Source organism: Otolemur garnettii, unplaced genomic scaffold (genome assembly GCF_000181295.1).
Source record: "Otolemur garnettii isolate 467f Iridium unplaced genomic scaffold, OtoGar3 scaffold00005, whole genome shotgun sequence".
NCBI classification, from domain to species: Eukaryota; Metazoa; Chordata; class Mammalia; order Primates; family Galagidae; genus Otolemur; species Otolemur garnettii.
The window spans coordinates 34,071,069-34,090,924 of record NW_003852400.1 but is presented as its reverse complement, the minus strand read 5'-3'; the positions used below and the strand labels follow the sequence as shown (position 1 = coordinate 34,090,924).

Sequence of the window (19,856 nt, the reverse complement as noted above, 5' to 3'; positions counted from 1 at the left end):
ACGTCCCCGACTAGACATAACCAGAACTCTGCTGCAGCCCTGTTGGTTGTTAACAACCTCAAACACAACTGGGGAAATCACAGACTCTGGTGTAATCACACAACAGAAAACAAATGATTTTTATATATTCCTATAAAATCAACAGACTTCACAAATAGAAAAGAATGAATCACACAAGCAGCAGAAAATAAAACAAAATATCTGTGTACATTTACCAACCCGAAAAACAATACTACATATGCTTTGTGGACGATTAGTAGGTGAAATTGTCATAAACATGCATGGAAATGACATATGGTTGATTTTAGGACAAGCATTCTTCTGAGACGGGGAAAGATGGGGAAAGCATGTAGAACAGAACTTTAGCTCATTTAACTTCTTAAAAAGAGAGATTAGCCAGGTATCATGGTGTGTGCCTACAGTCCGAGCAACTTGGCAGGCTAAGGCAGGAGGACTGCTTGAGGGCAGGACTTTAAGGCTGTAGTGCGCTATGATCACAACTGTGAATAGGCACCACACTCCAGCCTGGGCAATACAGTAAGACCCCTTCTCTTACCCTCCTCCCCCTCCCCCCGTCAAAAAGAGAGAGAGAGAGAGAGAGGGAGAGAGAATAAGGCAAAACACTGGCATCTATGAAATCTAACTAGTGAATTCTCAGGTATCTATCACATTAATTTCTGTGCATATGAAATATTCCCTAATTAAAATGCCTTGAAATTTTTAATAACCTTTTTCTTACTCAGTCCCAAATTCTAAGTCCTTCTGCTTTGCTTTTCTCTGTAAATGAGTCCAACTTTCCTTGTCCAGCCTTAGCTGCCCCTATTCCCCAATCCTAGCTGCTTAAATCAAAACTTTCTCAGTTCCTTTTCAGATATTTCATATTAATTTCCATCCATGAATATTCAGGTACAGTCCACATTCCTTCCTATACTTTGTTCCCATTTTGGAAAAAGGAAGTTTGAATGAAGATGGCACACACCTGAAAGTGGCAGGGCACTAATGTGTAGATTCTTCACGTTTGTAACAGAAGGCAATTCCCGAGCTCTATCACATGTAGATGGTCTCTAATGTGAACCAAGACACTGCCCTCCCCCCTTCTCATACACAACTCCCAGGTGCTGACACACAAATACACATTCTCATTTGTAAGGGCTGTTCTTGAAGGTGAAAAAAATTCAATTGTCCAACCTGAGAAAAGTTTGCAATTATTATTACAACAGTGAAATCACACCAAAGAACTTACTTTAATCAATTTTCTGATAACCCCCAAAGAGTATATAGAGGGTTTTTTTTAGCTTAAAAAATGAAAACAATGTGTTTTCTTGTGACTGTTGTTTCTAACACCTTGTAACAAGTCTTCCACTTATCCACAATTAACTTTTTAATTTAGAAATAACACCGAAAAATTTATATCCCTCTGGTAAGCTTTGATTATCAGTGTTTCTTATCTTTTTACTAAACCAGAGCCTTTCAAAGATAATAATGAAACAACTTATTTCTGAGTAGTGGTAATTATGTGTTATGGTTAGTTTGTACTTTTGGAGAGAATGAGATTATAGGAAGTCTTCCAAATTGGTAATCTGAAAATAACTGATTAAATAAAATTAATTCTAACTTCATAATTAAAGAGTCTAAGTCTGTCTCTAGAACTTGGTAGACAAAGGAACTGCAAAGAATCCTTTGTTCAATAATAACAACAGCTTTTTATGAAATTAATTGTAAAGGAAAGTAAATACAGACCTATGATAAATAGTTTCCTTCCTTTGGGAGACAGAATGCTGATAAAAACAAATTATGCATCTGCTAAGTCATTGCTAATAATGGCTCTACGAGCAGGAAGCACCAAACCTTTCCTGTTTTCCCTTTAAAACAAAGAAAAGTGAATTATATAAAAAGAGCTTTTGAAAGAGAAGAGCTATAATACAAAATGCACACCAGAACAAGACTTCAAAGAGTCTAGAACTGCCACTGATCCTCAAGCACATCTTAAGAGTGGACAACAGTGACAAAACTACCAGTGCACGCTCGAATAGATTCTAGTGAGCGTGACAAAACAGAGGGGTGCTGGTGCTAGTGAGGGTGACGAAACAGAGGGGTGCTGGTGCTAGTGAGGGTGTAGAAATTCTCAACCAAGCTCATGAGACAGCACAAACCCAGGGAACACCAATGCACAAAGGTGCCCATCAGTGACATCCTCTGTTTCTTTCATTTTCCCGGTGAAGAATCCGACACAGCAGCAGAGTTGCAGCAGAGTTGCAGCAGAGTTGCAGCAGACTGGTTGGTGCATTTTTTTATCTCCCTATAGCTGCATTCCCAAGCCCCACAGACCCACACCAGTCCCTGGGCCTGCTAGGAACTAGGTGGCATAGCATCCCTGTCTGAGCTGCACCTGCTGTCCCATCCCTCACCCCAGTCCATGGAAAATCATCTTCCATGAAACTGGTCCCTGGAGCCAAAAGGTTGGGGATTGCTGCTCTATAGGACTATTTCATATTTAATGACATATTTACTCAAATATGTCACCAGCATATTTAAGTACTTTTTAACCCTGTGGGATGTAATATTAAATACACTATCATAATGCATAAGAAATTATAGTTCTTGATGCATAGCCAGGTCAATATGCATTTGAATAACATCTCTTTCACGTACTCCCCATGAGACTGGGCTGCAAAGTCATGTTTGAGGAATAATAAAACCTCTACCTACATGACTTTCCCCATATGACTTTCCACTAAGTAAGCACCCAATGCTAGCTTATTTGTTTTGTGCTTTATTTTTCTCTTATCTGACCCAGTTTTACATACAACTACATTCACACAATGTGCTGGCTACAGGGGGAACAAGAAATTCTACTTGGGATTAAGAGACTTTATCTTTGAGATCACTCCAGCAATCAGAACTGTTTAAAACTAATCAATGTGTTTATGCACCTTTTGAATTGATACACGCAGTGTTACTAAAAACATACTGTTCTCTATAATCCAGCATAGCGGGTGTTGAAATGTTAAACCTGTATACTAAGACTTTTCAGTAATGAAGAAAGTACTACCATATCCCAAAATTAAGAAGAAACCAACAAACTGCTCCCCAGAGCAGGAATGACCTCTGTCCTAGACATATGTTGTTTTTGCAAATCAGCATGTGTACTTCTTATACAACTCTTTGGTTTTTTTTAGAGACAGGGTCACTAAAAAAGAGTCTATAAGAGTCTACTTTGTCACCCTCCATAGACTGCCAAGGCATCACAACTCACAGCAACCTCCAGCTCTTGGGCTTAAGCGATTCTCGTGCCTCAGGCTCCCAAGTAGGCGCCCGCCACAACGACCTGCTGTTTTGTTGCAGTTTGGCCAAGGCCAGTATCAAACCCGCCACCCTCGGTATACGGTACCCTACACACTGAGCCACAGGCCCCGTCCTCTTATACAACTCTTACTTAAACTGCTTCACTGTTCCCCTGTGACCACCAGCAGCAGAAGACACACCAGATTCAGGCCCACCATTCCTAGCTGCCCACCCTTCCATCAACAATGACAGACCCAAAGGCTGAGTCCATACAAGGTCAGTAAGTATGCCCCATAAGATCTGTTACAGGGATAGTAAAAAAGAAAACAATATGGGTTCCTCTGCTATGGCAAGTTATAAGGACAAAATTGAGGCTTCGCCAAAAAGTGGATAGAAAGAGAAAGAGAGTCCAGACCTTTCCTGAGCTTCTTGATCCAGTCAAACCTTATGATCCAACTATTGGATGTTCCAGTTACATGAGCCACACGTTCCTTAAAGATCAATAACCCATAAAGAATCCTGATTAATACAAGCTTCATCTTTCAGAAGTTCATCATAAATGTTTTAATATCTGCAAAGTTACATCAACACTGTTTACCTTCACCACTATGACCATTCTACCTTCTAAAACCAAATCTAAATTCTTCACCTTGTTAATAAACTTTAAAAAAGCATGATGATAGGCTGGGCACAATGGCTCACAAAGTAATCCTAGTACTCTCGGAGGCCAAGGTAGGTGAATTGCTTAAGCTCAGGAGTTTAGCCTGAGCAAAAGCAAGAGCCTGTCTCTACTAAGAATAGAAAAATTATTTTTTTTCATCTGGGTAGATGCCTAGTACTGAGACTGGCTGTTTATGGCAGCTCAATTTACAATCGCCAAAATGTGAAAACAACCTAAAAGCCACTAACCCAGGAATGGATTAACAAGCTGTGGTATATGTATAACATGGAATACTATTAGCCATTAAAAAAGATGGAGACTCTACATCTTTTCTATTAATCTGGACAGAGTTGAAACATTCTTCTTCATAAAGTATCACAAGAAGGGAGGAGCAAGAATCCAATGTCCTCAATTCTAATATGAACCCAGTAGACGATCTAATTCACAACCACATAAGAGAAAAACTCAAATCAAATCAAGGTGAGGAGCAGGGGAAGGAAGGAAGCAGGGAGAGGGGAGGCCAGCAGGCGATGGGTATGCTTCAACCTAAAGAACACAACGTTAGGGTGTATGACACACATCTTGGGGGCAGGACACAATTTTAAGAGGGGCTTTACTTAACAAATGCAAACACTGTAACCTAATTCGCTGTACCCTCAATTAACCTGAAACAATATTTAAAAAAATAATAGAGGCTGGGTGCCTGTAGCTCAGTGGCTCGGGCGCTAGACACATACACCAGAACTGGCAGGTTTGAATCTGGCCCGGCCAACTACAACCAAAAAATAGCTGCACATTGTGGTGGGCGCCTGTAGTCCTAGCTACTTGGGAGGCTGAGGCAAGAGAATCACTTTAACCCAAGAGTTTGAGTTTGCTGTGAGCTATGATTTCATAGCACTCTACCAAGGGTGACATAGTGAAACTCTGTTTCAAAAAAAAAAAAAAATAGAAAAATGAGCTGGGCATTGGGGCAGGTGCCAGTAGTTCCAGCTATTCAGGAGGCTGAGGCAGGAGGATCTCTTGAGCCCAAGAATGAGGGTGCTGTGAGCTATGATAATGCTACAGCACTCTACCAAGGGTGACAGAGTGACAATCTGTCTCAATAAATAAATAAATAAAAATCATGATCTTAGCCAAAAACAACTTCCTTAAAGATTCTTATTCTAAGATCAAAAGAAGAAAGGAATCAATGAGCCAGAGTAACATCTGAGACAACCCAGGGCCCACGGGCCCCATGCAGCCCAGGATGGCTATGAATACAAAATCATAAACTTAAATGAGACTTGTGATTTTTCTGGTGGAACTCAACTGGGCAGTTCTCATGCATGAACTCTGTAGACAACAAACAATGTTGTGTCACAGTGTCACGTAAAATAAACATAAGTACACTTTGGCTATTTGTACACACGTGTGTCTTCGGTTTTAAGGTGGTGTGTGGCTTCCAGCTTCCAAGTACAGACAGGTGAATTAACACCATCTGATGTTACATGTGCTTGTGGTGACTTGGTGAGGCAGCAATTATCAATAACATTTCAACCTACCATTACAACATTAGGCATTTAATGTTTTTAGAAGCCAGGTAAACATTCTTGATTATTAAGGGAACTTCCACAACTTGTTGGCACCTCACAATTACCTGCCAGACTCTACAATAGGCACTTGGCCTAGCCCTGCATCAGCAGCTAAGATGTAGACCTTGCTTTCTATTCTCCCGTCAATTTTCCTTATCTATCATTATTTTTTTCATCCCAGCAAGGCTTCTACAGTGTCTCAAAAGAAAACAGAACCCGAGAAAAGAAAAACTACAGATGAAGGAAGATTGTTCAATAAAAAGTAAACAGATGACTACTTTTTTGTCAAGGCAAAAATAGCAAGGCATTCTCCTTAATTTGGAGGGAATTTGTGTAAGTTTTCAAAGTCTGTAATTTGAAAAGGCATTATACGCAAAAACATGCAGCCAAATTCAAGACAAGTGAAGGATTATGGGGTAAGGATAAAATAGAATGGAGAAGTCTGTCTTCTCAACCACAAAAAAAATTCTTAATTTGTAACTCAGATTCCATTGTAAATGCTAGTTATGTGGTAACATATTTAATAGCAAAAAAAATCAAAACCATTTACTGATGGTAAGTTTATTAAGCAATGTATGGAAAGCATGGCAGACATAATTTAACCTGAAAAATGAGAGTATTTCTAAAATCAATTTGTCTCAGCAGACTATAACCAGCAGAGCTGAAGAAACTGGAAAATGTATCAAAAGAACTTTGGAGAGCAAAGCTGCTAATTTAAAATTTTACGTTTTGGAGATGGATGACCACACTGATGCTACAACTAGGGCTCAACCTGCCATCTTTATGGGAGGTATTGTTGGAGGTCGGGGGTCTCGGTTCCTCTAACCCAACTGACCTGGTTTGATTACTTGGCTGAGCTAGAAAGTTCAACAGAGGCACAGCAGTGACAGAAAGATAAAGTGAGTGGAAACTGGAAATAAAACTGGAGAGGCTCAAGCAGTATGGATAGAGAGCAAAAGTAACCTGCACAAGTGTCAGGGTAACTAATAGAGACGTTACTTAGGAAGAACAAAGAGAAAGCTTAGGGCACCTCCAAAGAAAGCTGGAAGTGGGTCCCTCTCGTGGAGGAGAAAAGACAAAAGAGAACAAGGCCTGCCGGGGTGTTAAACACCCCATCTGAAATTGGCTGTAAGTCTTTCATTGGCCTCTCTGCACAGTATTGCCTTTTCTATTCCTCATTGGTCTATACTGGTCATTGGTTACCTAGGTTACTTTATACCCATATTCTGATGGGCCCTCCAGACTTCCTGGTGCAGCAGGCCTGGTTTTCCTTCCATTCCCCTTAAATACCCTTTCTCAGTGTCCCTTCTCATTATTGATGACGAATAATGTTAAAACAATTTTCTTTGTCCATTGTCAACCTATCTGGTATAGTTTACTGACAGTAGTAAAAAAAGAGGGACTTGTAAAATTAATGGACTACGGTGCAAGTGCCACCCCAAACTCACATTTGATGGAGTATCATTGCATAGCACATCAAGAAGATTTATGCACAAAAGCTTTAAAAATGGGTAACATCATGCAAATTGTCATCAAGACTGTGAATTTCCTATGGGCTAGGGGATTGAATCATCGCCAATAGCAGAATTCTTTAAAAGTATTGACACTGACCAGACTGACATCATTTACTTTTCAGAAGTAAGATGGCTAAGTCGAAGCCAAATGTCAAAGGGGTTTTGTGATTGGCAATATGTTATCAAGCCATTTATGGTGTCAAAAACTAAATTTGTGCCAGCACTTGACGATGAAAACCAGTTTACAGATTTAGCATTTTTAGTGGATTTAAGTGCTCATTTAAATGAATTAAATTAAATAAACATGTGACTTTAAGGCACAAACTGATTTAGCAATACAATGTTTCAAATCATTAACAGCAAGGTTGCTCAGAGTAAACTTCCAAATGAAACTAAAATTATGACAACCTCAAATTAAAGCAAATGGTTTTCTACATTTTGACCCACTGGCCAAACAGAGTCTTGTGAACAGCAAAAAATATGCAGCTTTGCTTTTCAACTTGATACAGTAATTTGAAAATATTTCAATATTTCTGAGAACCTAATCGATATTTTTGTGCATTTGAGACTCTACGTTCAGCTGACATAAATGTTACCTGCCAATTTGCACATAAATACATAAAGCTGCCATCTGACGGTCTCTTTTCTGGACTTTCTCTTCCCAGAGGCAAATATCCCTCCACCTACCCAACCACGTCTTACCGCTTTTTTGGCAACATCTACGTTTGTGAACAAATATTTTCAAGAATGAAGCACATTTAGAGTAAAACTAGAACCAAAATACCTGATCAGCACCTTGAGAACTCACCGAGAATTGCAACTGCTTCCATTGCACCAAACACTGATGCATCAGTTTCTCAAAAACAATGTCAAATACCCCACTAGTTTTCTGTTGCCCACTTGTACATTTATAATAAAAAATATCAAAAAAACACAAAGATAATTTTATTACTTATATATGTACATTTTCTTTATTAGCGATTACCTGGTTGGCGATTTTAAAAGACTTCCTGAACGGGCACGGATCTTTATTTTTTTCTTGGCTCATCAGCTTTCATTACAGTTTGTGTATTTAATGGGTGGCCCCAGACAACCATTCTTCTTCCCATGTGGCCGAGAGAAGCTAGAAAGTTGGACACCCCTGTTCTAGACCATCTTTTTACTGCAAACCCTGCCCCTTACTAAATTCAACTCCAACCAAATTATACTGCCGAGGAGGTCAGTGATGGCCTGAATATTAGGAGCATGGGTCGGGGAGCGGGAAAGGGGGATTGCAAAAAAGGACGAAGAGACTTTTAGGGTGATGAACATTTTCAAGATCTTGAATGCAATGAAGAGTTTACAGGTGTATACATACGACAAAACTTACCAAATGGCTATACATGAAGTATGTGCAGCTTACTATGTCAGTAACACCTTGATAAATCTGTACACTCCCTGCCCCCCCCCCAAAAATAGAGCTTTACAAGGAAAGGCATTTTAGAGTGTATTCCTTTTTCTGACCCAGAACAAATCACAGTCCCTAGAGTTGCAGATGTAATTTGATGGCAAGGCAGAAAGCCACATGCCAAGGATGGCTGGGCAGGAAAGCAGAGACTGTGTCCATGACAACATGCTTGCCTTGTGTACCTGTTCCAGGCTACCTACCTGAGTCATAACTTCTTCCTACGTGAAAATAATAAACAACCATTTTAAGCGGTGGTAGCGAGGTTTCCATTACTGTAGCTAAACTATTCCTAATATTATAGTCTTGTTTTCAAAGCCAATCAGACTGGAGCATTCCTATGCTGGCTATCCTTTGTTTCTGATCTTAGGATAAAGTCCAACTGCCAAGATATGAAGGGCCTAAATTACCTCTGTAGGTAATTCATTAGCCACTATTTCCTACCCCAGCCATACTTTGCATTCCTCTGACAAGCCCTCTACATTTTAAGTACCATACAATCAAGGCATATCTTGATCATACATGACTATCACCTGGCTAAGTACCTGGTCCAGAAGACGTGTTAGAATATGCTGTAGAATGAAAACAACTTACGATATTGCTCACTACACTTTAAGGACAAATGCTAATTCACCAACCTATGCAATATTTGGGGGGAAGAAAATTCAGTCTAATGAGATCCCATATTACTGATACTATATAACTCATGAAAGAGATTTTTCATTCCTTCAAATGTCCACCACGTTTCAAGAACAAGAAGAAATGACAGATTTTAATATTACTAAGATAGCTACTATTTTTGAGCTTCAAAATTCTCCTAGGGTAAGTGGATTGTTTTGAGGATAAAAGAGGAATTTAGAACAACTGAAAAACTGTATTTGATGTTGTAGCTAACTTTTTTTTGTTTTTTTTTTTGGAGACAGAGCCTCACTCTGTCACCCTGGGAGGTGCTAGGACATCATAGTTCACAGCAACTACTAACTTTTAGACTCAAATGTTCAAATGATCCTCCTGCCTTAACCTCCCAAGCAGCAGGGACTACAGGTGCCCACCACAATACCCAGCTATTTTTTCTATTTTTAGTAGAGATGGGATCTCACTCTTGCTCAGGCTGGTCTCAAACTCCTAAGCTCAAGCAATCCACCCTCCTTTGCCTCCCAGAGTACTAGGAATACAGATGTGAGCCATCGTGCCGGCCTATAGTTAAATTATTCAAAAGTATTTTGTTAGCACTAAAGCAAGAGAGCGGTTATGATGGTAATAGACAGCAGACAAATATAAAACAGTATACGATCAAAGTAATGGGATCAAATAAAAAAATTAAAACAGTAATAAGACACAGAAACTATCTAACGCAGTATCCATAGACATGTAAGAAAACAAAGGCCCCAGAGACTATTTTCTCCCATATGCTTCGACGTTTGTAATGAGGAATTACAAGAACATTGAACTCTCTTCTGAACTTCTGCTTAATGTGGAAAACTGAAGCACAATTTAAAGATCAAACATGTGTTTCCTTGATGTCAAACATCTGGATGGAAATGTGAAAATTCTATAAATCATCTAGATTTTGCTAAATAACCAGATTACAGTGTAGTGTTGAAGGCAAAACCTCTGTTCTTTGATTGTTTTATTTTTTCATTCTCCAAATGACACAGAAAGTCTGATATGTTCCTGCCCCTATTTTTCTTTGTTCTCCATAATGCCAAAAATGCAAAGTATATAATATCCCCTGAAAAAAATTATATAAAGGTAATTGAAAATAAGGGACCCACACCTGTCATTTTCCAAAGATAACCAGTGTGCGGTGACATCCTCACCTGCCAACAAAGTTTCAACCCCACCCTACCCCTTCTTCTTTGGAGCGTTTCTGCGAGACAAGAAAAGAAATTAGGGGCAGAACAACCCTGCATTGATTCCTGCACTCAATTATTTAAATACCAACCATATGTCAGGGCTGTTCCAGGCACTCAGGAAAACAAGAATGATTAGCACATGGTCCTTACTGTTGAGGGGTTTATATTTTTTAAACAAAAAACATACTTTTTAATAACTACTTCACTGACAAATTTAAGACTCAAGTCTCGTTTCTCATCTTACCTATTAACAGCATCTGACACAGATATTCAATTCCACGTCCTTGAAATAGACTGCACTTGGCTTCTGGGACACCTACCTCTCCCCAGTTTTCCTCCTACCTGATGGTCCATTTCTTTGCAGGCTCCTTGGCTGAATCTTCCTCATCTCCCAAACCTCTTAATATATGGATATCACTGCTTCAGTCCATGGGCTGAGCCCTTCTCCATCTATCTTAACTTGATTTTGTCCAGTCTCAACTCTTTAAATGGCTCCCTAAATTTTCATCTACAGACAGTCCTCTGCCCTGAAGCAGTGTTGTTAGTATGAGTGTTGCTTGAAGAGCTACTGATATTACATCTAATAATGAATGCTATGTTCTCCCCACAGCCTGTTCCACTTATTGTCTTCCCATCCCGGGTAATGGTGAACTTATCCAGTCAGCTGCTATATCCCAAGTAACCTGTCCATTTTTCACAGAAAAATCAAGACCGGTCCCACCTATAAAGTAGGCCCAGAACCTATTTCACTGAATTCCATTGCTACCATACTAGTCCAGGGTTCCTTTGTCTTGCATCTAAATTACAATCATAGCCTTATAACTAGTATCACTGCTTCCACCTGTGCCACCTACAATCTATTCTTAACTCAAGACCCAGATGGTCTTATATATGAAAACTGGACCATGTCACCCTTCAGGCCCAAACCCACCAATGGTTCCCCATTTCAGCGGGTATATTAGCTCAAGTCCTTCCAGTGCTTTCAAGGCCAGGATAATCTGGGTTCCCTAACTTCTCTGCCCTCATTTCCTACCACTTCACTGTTGCTCACTTTGTCCCATGCATAAGCCAGGAAGGCTTCACAGGGCCTTTTCAAAGCCTGTTCCCTCTACCTGAAACACTGTTCCCAGACCTTCGTTCTTCATTTTCTTCAAGCAGACCAATGGTGACCACCATGTATGACACCATGTACCTATCCTCCTCATCCACCCACCACCCTTCATTCCATTGACTCGGCTTCTCCACAGCACTCATTTACCTTCCACTGTAATTGACTTGTTTAGCATCTGTCTGCCTCCGTAAATGTAACCTTCATCAAGATATGGCATTCTGGTTTATATTATTCACTACTGTTGGTGCTCAATTGCTATTTATGATTGGAACGAATCAAAGAAAGAAAATGACTTGGGTATGTCTTGTAGCACACTTATAGTAGACTCATAATACAAATTACCATTATAATACATTTTAACAGATTGGTTCATGCAAAAGGCTACAGGAAACCCACAGAGGCATTTGAAAAGCTGGCCAAGCCTGGAACAAAAGATGGTGTTTCAAGAAATGTTAGATTCCACAGTAGACAGATAAAAGTAATTCCTACTTGATGTGTTAATTTTTACCCTAATGCTAATTTTCATGCTTTAATATATTTATCTGTGCTTCTGGATTTAGTTTTGACTGCTGTGAGCTAAAAAAAATTATATATATATATATATATATAAAATTTTACAAAAGTTTTCCTTATGCAAGTTTTACCTGTAAAGAATAGTTGGAAAGGAGAGCAGTAAATTCTGCAAGTTCATTTCAGGAAGTATTTAAAAAACAAAGGTTCTATGTTAAAAAACAAATAACAACAACACAGTGAAGGATGCAAGAAGAGAAAAAATAGATCGGAGAGAAAGCTACGATCTTCGCCAAAAGAAAGTCAATGGTGTAGCAAGGGAGAAAAATAGGCTCCCAGTTACCCACCATCCATAGCTCCGGTAAGGTTAATTTCAAAATCAAAGTCAAACAAAACCTTACAACACCAGCTCTCAACTCCCATGGTACTTTAGAATTATGTAAGAAACTTTAAAAAAAATCAGATGACTGAATTAGTTGGGGGTGGCACTCAAATATGAAGAGACCAAAGAGAAAATTCTAAAATAAAGATAGTTTCCTATTTCCTTATGATCGAAAAAATAGGAGGCTTCATTGAGTTAACTTTCCAAACACAGAAGGGTTTAAGATTAGCAAAGACAGGAAGACAGGACAGGGCAAAAGGGGATCCCAGGGGGTTGAAATATATAAAACGCGGTGCACGAAAGGTTAGTGAGCAGTCAAGGATCTTGAATGGCATGTAATGAATTTGGGTTATTAAAGTTTTCATAAATCATTACAAGCGGGTTTGGAGGATTCCTTTTACAGAGTTTAGATAGTCAGAAGATGAATTCAGGTGAAATGTGGTAAGAAGGAAAGACCAAAACAAGCCTGTTTTTACCAAAAACTCAAATGAGTACAAAATAACACCCACTGGTAGGCCACCTAAAACTTTATATCAGTTAAGCCACTGGGATGTTCTAATCTCACTTCTAAAATATGGGCTGAATTTTCCCCCCGATTGTTTCCTTCTTTGAAAATGCCCTTAGTCATTTTGTGAACTTTTTGAACATCAACAAGGATATTTCAAGCAAAAAAATGGCATTAACGAACATTTTGCTACTGTATTCTTAAATCAAAAGTTAAGAAATTTTAAGAATGTATTTGCCACAAAAGGGCAAGATTGTTACCATCAGATAATGATGTCCTCTGTAGGTTCTGTAAATAGTGAATCATTTTCTTAATTCAAAATGCAAGTAAATATTCAACAGCTAAATATTATAAATTCATTCAGTAATTTTAATGGCAGAGAGAATATCACAAAACTAATCACTCATTAAAACTTTAAACTAGAATTTGAGAAATGATCAAAGAATAGCAAACGCAATAATTTGAAAGCAAAAAGACCTTTCTTTGGTGGAAACATTAGTGTTTTTCATTTATTTGGGGGTTTATACTGAACAAAATTACCATTTTATAATTACGATTATTCCACTGACCAAATTAGGATGCAAAAAAAAAAATGCAATGAAATCTAAAAATTGCAATTCCAAATTTATACTTACCACACCTTACTCATTTTGTCCTACAACAGAAAGATTATGTTTTCTTCGAAGGTATAAACGCTTATGCCCATGGATGGTGTTGATTTAACTCCACCCTCTACATGTTAAATACACCAACAGCTTAATAATCTTTTCATTATAATGCATAGGTTTGTAATTCAGAAGTTTGTAACTTCAACTTTTTCCACCTGAAGCTGTAACAACTTTATTTTATTTCTGTAGTACATCAAAAGCATTTATACATGTTATCTCATTTTATCCTCACTACAACTCCATGAGGGAAGAATGGAAAATATCATCATCAGTTTATAAATGAAGAAACTGTATAAATAAAGTAATAAATAATACATTAAAGTAAGCGGTTTGTCCGACTAGGAGAGTTGAAGATCTTCCATTTTCTTCATATCCTAGTGATTGTTCTCCTCATAAACTGTACAAACGTTTTTAAAATCCGACTGACATGGCACATTTTATCTACTATAAAATGCATCCCTTGGCTCGGCACCCATAGCACAGTGGTTACAGCGCCAGCCACAAGCACCGACAGTGGCAGGTTGGAACCCAGCCCGGGCCAGCTAAACCACAACGACAACTGCAACAAAAAAATAGCCGGGCATTGTGGCAGGCGCCTGTAGTCCCAGCTGCTTAGGAGACTGAGGCAAGAGAGTCATGTAAGCCCAGGAGTTTGAGGTTGCTGTGCTGTGAGCTGTGACACCACAGCACTCTACCGGGAGCAACATAGTTAAGAATTTATCTCAAAAAAAAAAAAAAATCCCAATTGAAGATATTAAAATGTATACTACTGTGTCTTAGAACTGAGATAAGTCAGTATAATTTCTGACACTGTGTGAAAAGTTTTAGCAAAACGACCAAAAATATAGGGGAAAAAATCACAAAATAAAAAGAAACACAGAAAGATTTTAGAAGAACAATCTGCAATTCCAAAATTTCCCTCCTGATTTTAAGACCATAAGTTAGAACTGTGCATTCATATATATACTTGAATGACTTTATGGCTACCGTGTATGTGTCTGTGTATGTGTACTCTGTGAAGACAGGATCTAGTTGGGAGAAATTAACTAGTACGTAAAAGATACATGCTGACTTCAGGAGCCATAAACTTCAGGTCTGGGGAGATACTTGGTTTAGAGAAGTTAGGGGAATAAAGAAAATAAAATTCACACACACACACATACAGGGTTGCCATGTGCGATGCTTATGGACTTTATGTACTGTATTTATAACGGGCAGTGAAACTCTTAAAAGTCCCAGTAAACACACTTTTGATCACATTTTTCAGTTTGGTTTCATTTAACAAAGTCAGCTACCTTTTTAAAAAACTAATCCCATGACAGATTATGTCTTTAAAAAATAAAAAAGGCTCGGCACCTGTGGCTCAAGTGGCTAAGGCACCAGCCACGTACACCCAAGGTAGTGGGTTAGAATCCAGCCCGGCCTGCCAAACAACAATGACGGCTGCAACCAAAAAATAGCCGGGCGTTGTGGCGGGTGCCTGTGGTCCCAGCTACTTGGGAGGCTGAGGCAGGAAATTCGCTTGAGCCCAGGAGTTGGAGGTTGCTGTGAGCTGAGATGCCACGGCACTCTACCCACGGGGACAGCTTAAGGCTCCTGTCTCAAAAAAAAAAAAAAAAAAGAAAAAGAAAAACAGAGCTTTTTTCTCTGGTTGAAAGTACAAGCAGATGTATTACAAAGCTTTGAAATGTTACATATTTTAATATGTACGTGCAACACTTATTTCATCGTTCTAAAAATTCCCCACAAATTACTAAGTATAATTTTTACAAGTCCCTTTTTGCTATCTGTCAAATATTTTCAACCTAAAGTATTCGTATTTAAAAAATAATATTGAAAATAAATCATTTTCTCAATACAGATGTAATTTTCATCTGTATCCTAAATGGTATCAAAAAGATCCACACACTATTTCTTCATTCCTTCAGTTCAAGCACACATTCTTTATTCCCCCAACTTCTCTCACCAAGTATCTCCCCAGACCTGAAGTTTATGGCCCCTAAAGTCAGCATGTATCTTTTACGTACTAGTTAATTTCTCCACGGCATTTCTCCCAACTAGATCCTGTCTTTACAGAGTATTCACCTTCAGATTTAATTAGTGTTTCCCACAATTCTCAGCAAAGTGCACACAGTAGGCAAATGCTTACTAAATACAGTTCCCCAGATCATACGTGGAAAAAGCAGTAAATTTTTTTTAAAGTCTTCCAAAAAGCATATGGATTGTTAAGCCTGTTGGGTTTGCTGCTGTGTTTCCAAACTGAGAACAGAGCCTGGTACATAGTACGCACCCAAGAAATATTTGTTGAATGAAGAAACTTTCAGTTTCATTAAATGTAGAAAGTTCTAAGGGAAGTCATTCTCTCTTAGAACACCATGAAGATGAAAGAAGGGACTAGCTTTCCCCCTCCTTCTACACGTAGAAATTGTTAAAATATACTAAACTAATTTAAAGATACCCAGTACTAGGGATCCTGTGAATGAAAACAACCAAGCCATAAACAGAAAGAAAAATCAACCCTTAACCTCTGCCCAGCAATCGAATTTCCATGACATGTTTTTACTTCCAACTTGCTTTAGTGACATGGTTTCTGGATTGATTATTAGCACAAATCTCAAAACTCATAAGTGGGCCACCTGAGCTTGTAGACAGGTCAGCTGGGCAAGTCTGAAGTTCCTCAACAAAATGCTTCAACAGAGCAGTAATCATGCTTAAGACAGCTACAGCCTTTATACCTGCCATTCCTATATGCAATCCTGGTTTTTTACCAACACTTCCAGAAATGACCTCAGACCTAATCCTGCAGCTCTGTGCATACTTTGGAGACAGTGACCAGGATAAGATTAGAACTTAGAAAGATGTTTCTATTCATGACATAAAAAGAAATGTCTCCCAGATCCTCAAGCTTGACCCCACCCCCAACCACCTCACATTTTTTTCATCTTAAAATGTTGAAGGAGAGACCAGGAAAGATAAAGAATCTAAGAAACAGCTATGATACATTTTCAGCATCTTTTTATGACTTGATCCAACTTCTACCTGTCATTAGCTTCCTCTTTATACTACTGAACTCATTTAAGCCTATTCACAAAGTATAAGAAGTAGCCACTACCTAATTCATTGTAAGAAATGTCTCTTTGCCTAAAAAGTCTATGATTTAAGAGGACTAACCATTTTCATATTCCCATGAATTTCCTATTCATTAAGTTTTACTACATAACGATTAAAATCAATAGAATACACTTTGAAGGTCAATAATGTAGACTAGATATTAATACCCAGCTTAATATGTCCCTTTAGAATCACCTTTTTTAACCTCGCTTTCCTGATACATTGTAAATACAAATAAAAATGGTATATCTTGAAAGCATGGGAACTTGACTTAAAAATAACTGGCCTTTTAAAAAATATTAATATTTTTATATTAATCTATATAGACCCTTCAGTCAACAAAACATGCAAAAGAGACCTTCTGTGTCAAAGGAGACACTTTAAGATTAAGTGTCTGGCAAACAGATGACTAATCAGTGACAGGAAAGAAAAAACAGAAGTCAGTGTGCAAAATAGGAAATTTTTAATTTCTACGTAAACCACGACACTGATTTAAAAAAAAAAAAAAAACCTGGAAAATTGGTCAGCATTTACCAAATAAACAACCAGTGTGATAAGCATGCATCAAGAGAGACAAAGATGGATTTTGATCTAAAACTTGACGTGCAAATCCAAGGAACTGTATCACCAGATGTTCTAAAATCCCCACCCCCAATCGCCGTCAAGTACCACCAGTGACCAGGTTGACTAAATTCCTTCTAGCCAGGAAAGCACACTCCAGGTCTGCCCGCAAAGTCTTGCAACCATGTTCACATACAAAGAAACAGGAATGGTAAAATGACCCAGGCTCTTTCTCCTGTTGGTGACCACAAGGCAGCCTCTCTATTGCAAGGATGTAACCTAAGCTTGCACAGATGGCCTAGCTCTCCACTAAAGCAGAGGCACTGGGTTTGTTTTCAGGGTGGGTGCTGCAAAGCACCAGGTGTATTTATAGAAGGGAGCAAGACTGTGATGGAGGGATGATGGCAAAAGAGGAAGTTTCATCCCCCACTCCCCGCCCGCCCCCCGTAAAGACAGCCTGTGGAAAGATCTGGATTATACAGCCTAGGTTCTACTCCTGACTCACCAACTTCTAGCTATGTAAACTTATTAAAAGCCTTTCTGGTCTGTTCCTTATGTTTAAAATTTAGACAATGCCCCTTCCCTCGATGGTTGTCAGAATGACGAAATAACATTGTGTATGTGAAGTCTCGGACGCGGTAGGCATTCGATAAATGTCAATCGATCCTCCCCATCCTGCTGTTCACCCAGAACTGCGCCTCAAAAATCACAAAGATAGCCTGTAGCGGTAGAACCAAGAGGCCCGAGTTGGTTAGCAGGGAAAGAAACGACTTAGGTGGGTGGCGGCTCGCTTATTTACTGGAGGACTTCGTTTAAAATGGAGTTAGGCTACTGATAAGGGGGCAGACACGAGGAAAAACCATCAGTAGGAGCAAAACCTGCAACAACAATAACGAAAAGGCATCCCTTTATTGAACGCAGGAAACAAACTTCGGAAGCAGCGGATATCCTGTGAACCTACTCGGTGGCCTCAATTAAAATCACAAGAGCACGTAGAGCTGAGAAGCAGACCATCCATACGCCGCCTCATCAGTTTCAGACCACGCTAACAGACAAAACTGTCCGCAAACCCGAGGCAGCTCTCCTGCCTCCAAACCGCCGCAAATGGGCTTGGAAGCTAGGACCCAGCAGCAGCAGCAGGGATCGGGATGGGAAAGTGGGAAGGTCTGATTAAATGTCTGAAAAACTAGGCGGTGGGTGAGGGGGCGGGGTGAAGCAATGTGGCAGAGACGCGGCCAGCGAGCCTGAAAGACTGCTGCTTCACAATGAAGGGAAAGGAACAGACTGCGACAAGCGTAGGCTCCTGGTCCCCTCTGATGGCGAGACCCCGGCGCTCAGAGCGTGAGAAGACAGGAAGGGCGAGCGGGATGAAGCGAGTGAGTCGCTGGCCAGGGTGGGAAGCCAAGGAGCGCCGGAGCAGGTGCAAAGCCCCGAGGAGGGAGGAATGGGCTCGGGATACTTACAGTGTAGAGCAGGTTGAGGGCGCACAGGCAGTTCTTGGAACACGCGAAACCCCCGCAAACCATCTTGGAGCTGGTGATTGCCGGCAGCTGCACGTAAATTCGACCACTGCGGAGCTTCCCGGGAAGCTGCTTTGTCCTTGCCCTAGGGGCCTGGCCGAGGCGGGGCAGCAGAGCGGACGCGGGTAGTGGGCCGGGGCTGGGACCGGGCCTGGGGCTGCACTGCGCCGCGCACCCGCGGCGGCTCAAACCCACTCTGGAACCTGCGGCCGCCGCAGCTCCAGCCGGAGCCCGAGCCCCGCCCAGCCTCCGGTCTCGTCCCGCGCGCTCATTGGCGGCTGGCTGGGAACAAAGGTAGAAATATGCAAATAAATGCGCTCTGCGGGCCTGGATCCGGGAGGGGCGGAGCAGTCCCGGGGGAGGAAGAGGGGGCCCGAGGCTGTGGGGGAGGGAGCCCTAGGCCAGAGCTTGTGACAGCGGCCTCTGTGTCATTTCCCAGGAAGCAGGTGAGGAGAAGGCGGGGCTCGGAGGAGATCCACGCTGGCAGGGAGAACTATGACAGCACCTCTGGATTCTTGGCCCTGGCAGATGACGTGGCACCATTTTGAATGAGATTTTAAAATTAAGTACCTGGCCTGGTATGAATGAAGACAGGCAAGCAGGAAGTACAGAACGTGAAAGATTTAAAAGAAAGAATGAACTAGGAAGAAATGAAAAGGAGAAAATAACTGAAAGAATAAAAGGAAAGAATAAAATTGCTGCCTCTCTCAGAAAATAGGTTAGGTGTATTGCAATACACCTAACACAGGTCAGAAAGACTTATCTTACAAAGATTTGCAAAATACTGACGAATACATGCATGCAAAAGAAAATCAAGAGAGGTTATTTTTCTATTCCAGTCCTGAATACCAGTAAGCCTATGTTTTTCCATGAACAAAAACTGTGAAAATCTTTGAATAACACATTCACCTCAGTTAATTCATTATTACTTTATTGCTTATCAAACATAGAAATGCATCTTATATCCTCAATTTCTCACCTATAAATTCGGGTTATTAAAAGTATGCCAAGCACTTTTTTGTGTAATGCCTGGCATAGGGTAAAAGTTCAATAAATTTCAGCTAGTTTTAGTTTAACCTGTTTTAAATACCTGCTGTGTTCTTGGCATTAAGATAAACCAATAGAAGTTTGGTTATTTCCCAGTACCATTTACCAAA

The 19,856-nt window shown here is 40.0% G+C and overlaps 1 protein-coding gene across 1 annotated transcript in view; it reads right to left on the bottom strand.

Moving 5' to 3' along the window:
- TSPAN13 (tetraspanin 13) overlaps positions 1–18,966 on the bottom strand; it is a 39,802-nt gene extending 20,836 nt beyond the window's left edge. Inside the window, exon 1 of the mRNA XM_003782727.3 lies at positions 18,643–18,966. Within this exon, the coding sequence (XP_003782775.1) occupies positions 18,643–18,705 (63 nt within the window). The 5' untranslated portion in view covers positions 18,706–18,966. The remainder of the gene's footprint in view (positions 1–18,642) is intronic.
- Between the last annotated feature and the right edge of the window lie 890 nt (positions 18,967–19,856).